This window comes from Diabrotica virgifera, chromosome 7 (assembly GCF_917563875.1).
Source record: "Diabrotica virgifera virgifera chromosome 7, PGI_DIABVI_V3a".
NCBI classification, from domain to species: domain Eukaryota; kingdom Metazoa; phylum Arthropoda; class Insecta; order Coleoptera; family Chrysomelidae; genus Diabrotica; species Diabrotica virgifera.
The window spans coordinates 20,230,094-20,243,220 of record NC_065449.1 but is presented as its reverse complement, the minus strand read 5'-3'; the positions used below and the strand labels follow the sequence as shown (position 1 = coordinate 20,243,220).

General features: G+C 30.0%; 1 protein-coding gene across 1 annotated transcript in view; it reads right to left on the bottom strand.

Moving 5' to 3' along the window:
- The window catches only part of LOC114327712 (pickpocket protein 28-like), a 62,488-nt gene that overhangs the window by 31,699 nt on the left and 17,662 nt on the right, over window positions 1-13,127 (bottom strand). The window contains exons 3-4 of the mRNA XM_050655437.1: window positions 12,360-12,602; window positions 11,530-11,647 (exon numbers count right to left, since the gene is read on the bottom strand). Of these exons, the coding sequence (XP_050511394.1) occupies window positions 11,530-11,647; window positions 12,360-12,602 (361 nt within the window). The remainder of the gene's footprint in view (window positions 1-11,529; window positions 11,648-12,359; window positions 12,603-13,127) is intronic.

Genomic DNA, 13,127 nt, shown 5'->3' with positions numbered 1-13,127 from the left:
TTAAAAGTGAATGACGAATTTTTGTAGTTTGGAAAAAATGGTCTTTTCTTCAGAATAGCAAGATTAGAATCAGAGATACGAAAAAATGTTTAAATATGAAATTGTAGCCTATTTAATTCCCAAGAACATGGTTTGCAAAATATTTTTCTACGGTAAAAATTGAGTGAGCTATTAACAATTAAAACTTGTAATAACATGAAAAAACCACCTTCACCAACCCTTTAAAGTCACCTCTTTTTGCGACTGAGGATTTTAAAAAGATTTAATATTAATAGTCTTATGGATCTTGTAAAAACCTATCAAATTATTTTTACCAAACTTTCTAAGATAAAAAATAAAAAAGTTACGGTTAAAAATCAATATATTTTTTTGAAAAAAAAAGGAGAAATCAAATTGAAAGCATAATAATGTAAGTTAGCGGTGTTTTTAGTCATTGGCCTTATTCGTTCTTATTTATTTATGTATTATTAATAGATTCTAGAAGTTTGACTGGCTTAGAGTGATTAGTTTTAAAAAAACTGGAGTTAAAAGTGGATAACGAATTTTTGTAGTTTGGTAAAAATGCAATTTTCTTCAGAATAGAAAGATTAGCATCAGAGATATAAAAAAATGTTTCAATATAAAATTGTAGGTTATTTAATTCCCAAGAACTTCGTTTGAAAAAATTATTTCTACGGCAAAAATTGAGCGAATCATAAATGAGTAAGTATATCGAAAAACATTGATTTTTTTCTATACATGACTAACACTTTCGATAGCGAATAAATCGAAAACCATTAATTTTATCAAAAAAATGTATAGGACATTTTTTGCTTAGAATGAATGATTTTATCAACTTTTGCGGTCAAAATATAATAAAAAATTTGGTACATGGTATTTGTACATGGTAAAAGCGCCTTTCGGCATCATATAGATTTTGATAGTTAAACTATTTATTTCTTATTCTCAAATTTTCAAGCAAATCGATTTATTCTGTAAAAATTGCGAGGTGAAAAGCTTCGGTTCCTGGCCTATAAGCAAACAATAAATTTTTATTTTCATTTTATTTACATATTAAACATTTAATGGGAGGGATGATCTTGATGGTTTAATAATAAATTATCAACATTTAGCATTAATTTAGTTAGATATAATCTCAAATCTCCTCGGTTAATGATGTCCAGTTTATTTCTTCTTTTTTATGAGATTTGTAACTGCGCTGAAACCCCTTTCTACTGGGTATGAAGATGGAAAAGCAATTAAGAACTTTCGCTCGTTATTTCATAATACGGGATAAGTAACAGGTACCTACGTCTTTTTGAAGCCTGAGGTGTTGATATCAATTTCTAAACTCTGCCATATGTTCTTCGTTGGTGCTTATTATAATCAATTCCTCTTATAATGTAACATCCGTTTCTTCAATGTTACCAACTGGATTGATAATCCGTTGCATATTACTAGCGTCACAATATCATCAAATCTAGTTTCAAAATCATCAAAATGTTGGACATAGATTGAAACATCGTCTTCTTCATCAAGATAAATCTTACAAAGCTGGGGATACCCGTAATTTACAAAAATATTTGAAAGCGAAACATTTATGCTGCTTTTAATGAACAAGTTCCAACAAGTGTGGAGGCTGTTGAGCAGCCCCAGTCATCTGTTCAATTTGAAGCTATGGAGTGCTCAGGTGCTTTAAATATTTTAAAAGTCAGTGCCGAAACTGCTGAAGTTTCTAAGTTGTAGTTTGTCTTCTAAAGTCGACAAAACAACTCTTCGAAAAAGTCCGAAGCAAACTAAACTTTTCAGTTTTTCTGTACCTACGTCCAGCAAATGGACTCTATGTCTGCAAAATTCGCGGATAAAAATGCCCCATGAAAAAGTGGGGAATATGATGATAAAAAATTTACAACCCTTTTCAATTGTGGAAAATGAAAGATTCCAGATGGCAGAGTTTTGTTGCTAAAATCTCGAAGATTAAGTCAACTTAAACGACTTCCATCAGTTAAGCAAAATAGTATTCGGAGGACCCAAACGAGGTATAAAACGAAGGAAGCAGTGTACCCTACTTTGACGAAACTGGGCAAAATTATTTGTGTATAAACGCTACGTCTGTGTCCTGCGAGTGAGACTTAGTTTTAGACTGACCTTATACTCTGGGCTAATTAGCAAAATTCATGGAAAAGTTATTTACCAGCAATTTTATTGTTGGAATCGAATTATAAGATCATATATATTAATATATATATATATATATATATATATATATATATATATATATATATATATATATATATATATATATATAATATAGGTATGCAAAGTCCGCAGATAGTGTGCTACTTTTTTTATAAACAAAATGGCGCCGACAAATCGTATTTTTTTCAATTATTGCTCTATAATTCCGAAGGTTTTAACTTTACAAGAAAAACACCCAAATAAAAATTCACCGCAATTAAATTCTGCATAGAGATGTGTTTTTCACGATTTGCTCCGACGAAAATTTTCCTCGGAAAATGCGGGTTTTCCTAACAATAACTCTAATTTTCAAATAAAGTTTTAGGTAAGTAATTATTAATCAATAATTAAATAACTTACTGACATCAAAGCTTTCTTGGTATAGATTATAATTCCAGAAGCCGGTAAAAATTAAACGAATATTTTAGCAACAATTCAATTGTTAATTAACAATTTACGATCGCAATAATAACTAAAATAATCATGATACATTGATCAAACTTATAAAGATTATAAAGATGAGATGCTTATTTAATATTTTATCGACAAAATAAAAAATTTTCTTTTTTTTGCATAATCTTTAAATTTTGAAAAAAAAATAGTTATAATACGCTGGTATAATTAGTAAAGTACAAAGAAAGGTTATTTACCAGCAATTTTATTGCTGGAATCGAATTATAAGATCCTATATATTATTAATATAGATATGCAAAGTCCGCAGATAGTGTGCTACTTTTTTTATAAACAAAATGGCGCCGACAAATCGTATTTTTTTCAATTATTGCTCTATAACTCCGAAGATTTTAAATTTACACCAAAAATACTCAAATAGAAATTCACCCCAATTTAATTCTACATAGACGCGTGTTTTTTCCGATTTGCTCCGACGAAAATTTTCCTCGGAAAATGTGGATTTTCCCAACAAAATCTCGAATTTGAAAATAAATTTTTTGGGCCAGTAATTATTTATTAATAATTATATAGCTTGGTGAAATAAAAGCTTTCTTGGTATAGATTATAAATTCAGAAGCCGGTGAAAATGAAACGAATATTTTAGCAACAATTCAATTGTTAATTAACAATTTACAGTCGCAATAACAACCAAAATAATCATGAGACATTGATCAAACTTAGAAAGAGTATTAAGGCGTGATGCCTATTTAATATTTTGTCGACAAAATATACATTTTTCATTTTTTTGCATAATCTTTAAATGTTTTAAAAAAATTGTTATAAACAAATTAACATTTCTCAGAAATTGTTTATTATATTCTAATTTTAAAAAAATACTTAAAACTCGTATTTCATAGGTCTTGAAAATGAATGCTTTAAAAAATTTTTCCAACCATTTGCAAAAAAGTTATGAAACAGCAAAATAAATATACGATTCCTTCGTTGTTGATAATTTGTTTTAATTGTTTCAAAGCTTAAAAGTGAGTCTATGGTACAATCTAATTACTTACAAAGAATGTCAAAAATTAGTGCAATGGTTATATTTTAATCAAAGATTAAAAATACTTTTTGTTGTAATTTTTAGCGCAAAAGTAGGCCTGATACAGAGTCGGAGCTAAAATGTTCACTGGAAGCGACTGACACGCAGCATTATATTATTTATAAAAGTGTACGTCTCGCGCGGCCGGTCGTCGCTTCGAGTGAAAATTTTAGCTACAGTACTGTATGATTCTACTTTCGTGCGTGTAAATTACAAAAAAAATATATTTATAATCTTTAATTAAAATATAACTATTAAACTGATAATCGATATTTTTTTGTAAATAATTAGCTTGTACTTTAAACTCACTTCTAAGCTTTGAAAGAATTAAAAAAAATTATAAACACCGTAGCAATCCCATGTTTATTTTGCTGTTTCATAACTTTTTTGCAAAAGGTTGCAAAAAAGTTTTAAAGCATTCATTTTCAAGATATTTGAAATGCGCATATTGGCTATTTTTTAAAATAATAACATAATAAAAACTTTTTGAGAAACGTTAATTTGTTTATAACTATTTTTTTAAACATTTAAAGATTATGCAAAAAAATAAAAAATTTATATTTTGTTGACAAAATGTTAAATAGGCTTCTCATCTTTATAAGATTTCAAAGTTTCATCAGTGTATCATAATTATTTTGGTTATTATTGCGACCGTAAATTATTATTTAACAATTGAATTGTTGCTAAAATATTCGTTTAATTTTCACCAACTTTTGGAACTATAATTTAAACCACGAAGGCTTTTAAGTCACCAAATTACTTAATTATTGGTAGATAATTACTTATCTAAAACTTTATTTGAAAATTAAAGATTTTGTTGGGAAAATCTGCATTTTCCGACGAAAATTTTCGTCGGAGCAGATCCGGAAAAACACGTCTCTATGCAGAATTTAATCATGGTGAATTTTTATTTGAGTGTTTTTTTTGTAAAGTTAAAATCTTCGGAGTTATAGAGCAATAATTGAAAAAAACACGATTTTCGGGCGCCATTTTGTTTATAAAAAAAGTAGCACACTAGCTGCGGACTTTGCATACCTATATTATTAATATATATAATCATAAGCTTCGATTCCAGCAATAAAATTGCTGGTAAATAACTTTTCCCAAAAATGGCCTATTCTCCGATAAATAATCAGCCCAGACTATTATTAATAATTATTATTATATTAACAATATTATATTTTTGTAACTTTTTAAATTTCTCGCCATTGACCACCATTTTCATTTTACAGACCCCCAATTTTTATTTTCGCCCACGTAGACTCCCTGCAGGTACTCATCGACTCCTGGGGGTCGATATAGACCACTTCGGGAATCACTGCTCTATCCGAACCGCAAAATTTATTGAACAGCTTAGTATATAGCCGACTACAGGAAATTATTCCCCTTGTCGATTTTATCCAACATAAACTTATGGTAAGGTACAAATAGTCAATATACAATGAAGCGACTAGTTTTAGCCACTTCATTGTATTAAAATTGTCAGATACCTGGCCGGGTCAAAGTCACGGAAATATCTCATTTCTCTGGACTAATTGTGCTTTAACCTAATTTCCTTTCAGAATAAAGTACAAATGTATTCAACAGACCGCAGAGGTAGGAAGTATTTTCAGTAGTAGAAATTAGATCATGAAAATACTAGGAAGATAGCCAACTCGTGATAAGAGTGCAATTTGATTACAGAACACGTCTTAAATTTATCAACGAAGCGTCACCTAAAATATGAACCCCAGTGCAATTATAAACAACATTAATGTAAAATATTACATGCACGTTTTGGACAAGTATACAAATCTTGTATGTGTATAAACACTATGTCATTGCCTGATGTTTGATGTTTTTAAGTTTTTGATCTAAAAACCGTTTATGTATTCAGTTATTGTAAATAATTAAAATAATGAGAAATCCTAGTTTACCATAAAAACCCTAAGTATTTAATTTACAAAAAGTAAACAAAAAGCCGTAAAATTGTCTCACCGAAGGCATAATGGAATCACCGACTATAGTTTGTTTTTTAACCAGGAGGAGTAAACTAAAAAGACAGATTTACACCTAAGAAAGTTACTAGAATAATAGCCAAATACATCTTCTTTTTTGGTTGATCTAGTCGGTCCTCAACGGTAATCCATAAATATTATATTAAATTAATACGTCTCTAAAGAGTTCCAAAAACAACTGCTTTTTATATAAAAGCAGACTAACAATCTAAAAATTAAAGGAATAACACAGAAAACACAAAAAATCGCCGATATAACTTAATTAACCTATGACATATCACTAGTGTCAAAATTTGATAAATGTCACGAGTGTCAAAATTTTATAACAGTGGAGTAAACTTGCCTGCGGTTGGACCAATTAGAAACAAGCAATACAGCGCGGTAAATTTGAATCACTCCTCTTGGTTTAAAAACAAACCATAGTGAATTGTCTAGTACAGCTCATTTACAATTTATTCGTTCGGAAGCATCATCAAACTGCAGGCCCCAAATCTATGTGTACACCTAATGCTAATATGATACACATCACATAGTTGTGTTGTTTAACCCGAAACACTTTTGCTGTCCACTCTTTCGTTTCTCATCTGCATTTTTTTTCTACTACTTTTACCTTCCTTGCAGTTATGGCGATTCTCGTTACTCGTCTTTGTTTTTGTTTTCTTCTTTCCTTCACCCACAGGTGTAGCTTGACTCACGACTAGCCAGCTTTTCTTAATATATTGCTTCTTCATCATTATTTACCACAGCTGGCTTCTTCGGGAAAAGCTTTTGTACAAGACAGTGATCCGAGTCGTAGTCTAGACCTCTTAAAGTTCGCTTGTCCATCAAATATGAAAAATATCTTCTGAATTCTAAGACGTGGTCAATGTTCTTCATTATACTAATTCCAGGCTCGTTCCAGGTTCGTTTTTCGTCTTCTCGTGTCTTATCCATTTAGGACTATGGCTATTAAAAAGGCAATTCGTATCTTGTTGGCGGTTTGTTTAAATAGTTGATAGCTGTTAAGCCGAACCACTCACGTAAGTTTTACATCCAAAAATTTGTTGTTTCACTCTAAATGCAATTTTCTGTTGTTTATCCATTCTTTCCACTACTTCCCTGTTCGCCATATAGTATGCCCGTTGTATTCGGAGAATTTTTCTATATATCCACATTTCGAAGGCCGAGAGTCTTTTCCTTAATGATCCTGTCAGAGTCCATACTTCCACCTTCCATCCTTTATAGTAGAACTGGGAATACGTAACTAATTAATATAATTTTTAATACTAGTGGAATATTCCTGCTGGTTAATATATTCTTCATCTTAATAAAGATTGATCTTGACTTTTCAATTCTAGACATAATCTAAGTTGTCATGTTTCATTAATTGTGGACAGTTGTTCCTAAGTATATAAACTTATCTACATGTTGCATAGGGGTCCCATTCAATGCTAGATTTTCTGTCGATGTTCTGTTTTTCCTAATTTCGATCCATTTGGTTTTTGAGGCGTTTAGTTTTACTTAAATTGCACCCTGAAATTGGTCAGTAATAATTATTCTCTCTTAACATAAATATCTTTTAAATTTTTTATGTATTTCAATATTTCTGTTTAGTTAGCTGTAATTGTTGTTGCTAAATATTTCATTCTTTCTACGTTTTCTAATTTACGTAGATACATTCTTCAATTGGTATATTATTATCTATTATAATATAATAGTATTATAATAAAATAACTACTACTTCAGGCAAATATATTATATTTTGTCTATTCATTTTTTATTTTTAGCTATTTACTACTATTTTTCTCTGTGTTCATTGTTCCAGTAAGAAGTTTTTTCTTTCTTGCTGCTAATACTATATGCTAATACTTTTCAATTCTGATGGACAAACTCAACGGTTTCTTATGGATTTTTGACTGCTGATTACGAATTTCGAGGGTGGATTTCGATCCGAGTGGTCAAAAAATTGTTATAAACTATTTAATTGTTTATAAGGCTCTGGATCATAAACTAAAAGAGATAAAAAAATATGTTTCAAATAAAATTTGTTCCGTAATAAAAAACGAAGAAAAAAACGTTTACTAAACTTAAATCCAAAAATTATAACTCCAGATATTGTAAAATTAGTGCACAATGCAAATTGCAAAATAAGTATTTTTCGAAGCTTTATCTATCGTATCTCAGCTTTTACGCATGAAAATGAGCCTTAGAAGGTCTTATTTTAAAGCTTAATTAATATGCTTCCAAACAAAGTTTGTTAAATTACTTTATCTTAATTTGTTTTAAAGTTATACCCGTTTGAAGTTATAATTTTCTTTAAAAAATTGTACATTAATTTGTTTATAAGGGTTTCAAGCAAACTTAAGCTATAAAAATATATACTTTAATTAACAATAATGATAGAAGATCTCAAAAACAACATTTTGAGGTGAAGAAAATGTTCGTAAGTTTATTTTTGGCCAAGATATCGATATTTTGGCTACGAATTTCGTCGCTTGACTGTGAGCCGATCTTGCGCCTCATAGCACGCCATTAAAATCTTGGCAAAAAAAAAACTTACGAACATTTTCTTAAGCTTAAATTGTTCCTTTTGAGTTCTTCTATCATTATTGTTAATTGTAGTATAAATGTTTATAGCTCAAAGGACCCCGCAGAAACCTTATGGGAAATGCTCTCAATGGGCGCATAGCTCCAAAAAATCATGGTTTTAAGATATAAGCCTCTGAAGTTATAGGTACAGTGAGGACGTTTAAGTTGGAATAAATTCATTTTCTCGAGAATGGGCGACTCTGGAGATAAATTACAAATCACGTCGATTTTTATTTTTAAATTATAATTATTGTTTGGCATATATTTTATATCATACTAGTGACGTCAAACATCTGGGCGTGATGGCGCAATCGATGATTTTTTTTTAAATAGGAATAGGGGTGGTATGATAGCTAGCTCATTTGAAAGGTTATTCAATTCTCTATTCAATAATATAAACATTAACATAATTAAAATCAATGGGAAAATCCCAATAGTTGGCTGTATACCATAGTTTAAAAAAAAAACCTATACAGAAGTAAAAACTTCAAATTGTATTTTGGTATAAAATCGTTTATTTAAAAACTATCTAAAAGTCATCCACATGGATTGCAAAACGTTTTCGTTCTGATCAGAACATCTTCAGTGCCTGGAATGAAGTATTTCCACGTTAGATTAAGGCAAAAAGGTTAAAATTGTGACTGTTAATGAGAAAAATATGTGGAGAATACTTACATTCCGCAAAATAGTTGTAACTAGCACACCAATGAAGGTGGTAACTTCATAATATATGGCTTACATTATAAATTTTAATAAAATATTGTGACTACTAGTCGATGTTAAAAGATTAAATTATGTATGTGCCTAAAGAGCAACATGCTTCCCTGCTCGAAAAAACTAGGTACTTGCCATTTCAATAAGCACAGGCCAACTGATATAAAAGGAAAAGGAATGACAAAGAGTGACATGACAAGCTTGTCATGTCAAAAAAATTTTTGAATTAAGTTAATTGAGACAAAAAGAAGAATACTATATATAATTTATTTAATTCGAAATACTTTTTACTGTTGTCCGAAACCAGAAAAAAGTTTATTTGATAAATAAATATTGTTTTTCGCTTAAATTCAATATTAAAGATGCTACCCACCTGCCTCTTAGCAGTTTGAACAATTAATTTAAGCGAAAGGGGTCGTGTAATAGCTCATTTGAAAAGTTATTTAATTCTCTATTCATTAATATAAACACTAACATAATTATTTATACAGGGTGCCCAAATTTTTTTTGAATTAAATTAATTGAGACAAAAAGAAGAATGTATATAATTTATTTAATTCGAAATACATTTTACTGCTGTCGCTTAAATTAAATGTTCAATCTGCTAAGAGGCAGGTGGGTGGCAGCTTTTATTGAATTTAAGCGAAAAATAATATTAATTTATCAAATAAACATTTTTTCCTGTTTACGAACAACAGTAAAATGTATTTCGAATTAAATAAATTATATACATTCTTCTGTTTGTCTCAACTAATTTAATTTAAAAAAATTTTTTGGGCATCCTGTATAAATAATTATGTTAATGTTTATATTATTGAATAGAGAATTGAATAACCTTTCAAATGAGCTATCACACTACCCCAATTCTTATTTAAAAAAGTCATCGATTGCGCCATCACGCCCAGATGGATGACATAACTAGTATGAGGTAGGTATATGTCAAAAAATTATAGTTTAAAAATAAAAATCGACTTGATTTGTAATTTATCGCCAGAGTCGCCCATTCTCGAGAAAATGGATTTATTCCAACTCAAACGTCCTCACTGTACCTATAACTTCAGAGGCTTATATCTTAAAACCATGATTTTTTGGAGCTATGCGTCCATTGAGTCTTTTCTTCTACACATCAAGGACTACCATAACCCAAAGTTTCAGAGCATTTGACAGAGAGCCATTTTCCATAAGGTTTCTTTGCTTGCAACCCTTATAAACAAATTAATGTACAATTATTTAAAGAAAATTATAAATTCAAACGGGTATACCTTTAAAACAAATGAAGATAAAGTAATTTAGTAAACTTTGTTTGGAAGCCTATTAATTAAGCTTTAAAATGAGACCTTCTAAGGCTCATTTGCATGCGTAGAAGTCGAGTTACGATAGATAAAGCTTCGAAAAATACTTATTTTGAAATTTGCAATTTGCATTGTGCACTAATTTTGCAATATCTTGAGTTCTAATTGTTGGATTTAAGTTTAGTAAACGTTTTTTTTTCTTCGTTTTTTATAAGGAACACATTTTACTTAAAACCTTTTTTATCTCTTTTAGTTTATGAGCCAGAGATTTATAAACAATTAAATTGTTTACAACAATTGTTGACCACTCGGATCGAAATCCACCCTCGAAATTCGTAATCATCAGTCAAAAATCCATAAGAAACCGTTGAATTTGTCCATCAGAATTGAAAAGGACACGGTGGCCCCTCTGGCGTCTAGACTATACCAGGTTTCTGTTTTTACATGTAAATCTCTAGTAAAGTATAAGCGGACCCATAATTATTATATTCCACAACTACTTACTTAACTCATTGGCCAATTAATCTTTAGTACTATATACAAAGCGTGAGCAACCGTCTAAATAATTTTAAATTCACGTAAATACTTGTAAATATAAAATATACAATTTCCAAATGCATTGAAAATAGTTTTAAGACTAAAGTAAATATTTTCGACATACTTAAATATCTCAGATAATAAAATGTTTCAAACTATTTTGAACAGTTGCATTATTGCTTTCTTTGATACGAAAAACTCTATTATAGAATACAATTAGTTGTGAAATAGGATGCAAAATATATATAATACAGAGAAGGATCAAAAGCCATATCTGAATTTCTTGTACCTAATCAATTCCTTCCTTCTTTTTTCTTTCTTCCCTCGTCCATCTAAGCATTATTATATCTGCCGCATTCATTATTTTGTAATATTATGTTTAGCTGCTCAAATCGGAGCCGTAGATCATAGATGATCATACGATACTCTTGTAGAATGTCAATTCCAATGAGCCATTCAGGTCCACTGGAATTTTGCTGTTACATGATATAGAATTCTCTCCTTCTATTTCATCCATCCCGTTTTAGCTTTGCATGAATCTTCAACTTCTTCCTTCTCGCTATATTTTGTATGATTTCAGCACCAGATTTGGGTTGTCTTCCATGTTGACAATAATTTAATGTTTTAGTAGTTGCCTTCGTCTATAGAATGGGTACACATTTTAATTATTGTATGGAATTACTTAAAAATAAGTATAAGTTGAAATACTTACCCAATCTAGAAATGAATAAATGTCTTCTTTTTGGCCAGAATTCAATCTAACCTGAGCAAAGTCTATATGTTTAGTATTTCTTCTGCAGGCTAAGGAAAGATAACCAAACCTCTCTTCACTAAAATAAAAAACATAATTTTTAATTCCAACCAACTTTTATTAATAACAATTTTCGATATTGTGAAATATAAAAGTACCTAGGTTTCATCTTGGGGCTTAGACCATGCATAGCTTTTTATAAAGAATAACCTTTTTTCGTACAATTAATAATAAAAGAGTTTCCCATATGATTTCGACTTACGTAAACACATTGTACGTTATAAATTTTAATACATTAATCATTATTAATTTTAATAAATTAATAATTAAATTAGTTTTAATAAACAGCCATCAGACCAATAATGATATGCGCAGCAGAAACACGACCTGATACTGATACAGAGATGACAAAAAGAATGTTAGAAATAGCAGAGATGAAAACCCTTCGAAAAATCGATGGTAAGACACTATGGTATAGAGCTGGAAGTGCAGATATGTGACGGAGATGCAAGGTGGACAACATTAATAACTGGCTAAAAAACAGACGAGTAGAATGGAAGGACCACAAAAGCCAAATGGCAACAAATAGAGTAGTGAGGACGACGAGAGACGGTTCCCCAATAGGAAGACGATCAGTGGGAAAATCACGAAAACGATGGCATGTCAACTTACTTGAGTCACATCGAAAAAACAGATAGTCATATCTAGAAGAAAAGTCACAAAAAGAAGGAGAAGAAAAATAAATTAATTTGATTATATCATTTCTAACAAATAATCACTGTTTAACTTACTCTATCGGACTTAATGTTTCTCCTTTCATCTTTAAACCCAGAAAGTGTGTATAATTATATTTACTTGGGACTGCCTTGATTTCTGGGCAAATAGTCACCGCTGGGAAAGGTATCATCCAATTGGGTGTGTCTTTTGTAGCAAAACTGACGATCACCGGAGTGTTCTGCCATTTTTGGTAAGCGTTCAGTACTAATTTGGTACATATATAAAGCGAAATTATCATACTGATAGCCCACCATATTCTGAAAAATCAATCGATAAATTAGATAAAAAGATTATACAGAGAGGATGTAAATTATGGAATAAATTCATTTTCTCTAAAATGGACGACTTTAGAGAAAAATCCTGAAATAGGTCGATTTTTATTTTTAAATTACAATTGTTTAGCATATATTTCATACTAGTGACGTCATCCATCTGAGCGTGATGACGTAATCAATGATTTTTTTAAATAGGAATAGGGGTCGTGTGGTACCTCATTTGAAAGGGTGTTCAATTCTCTATTCAGTAATGTAAACTATAATATCATTATTTATACAGGGTGACCAAAAAAATAATTTTTGAATTAAATTAATTGACGCAAAAAGAAGAATGTATGTAATTTATTTAACTCAAAATACATTGTACGGCTGTCAGTAAATAGAAAAAAAAATGTTTATTTCACAAATAAACATTTCTTTTCGCTTAAATTAAATCACAAACAGACATCAACAGACATCACAAGAAGACATTAAAAGTACAAGAAAAGGATATAAGACGGCAGAAAA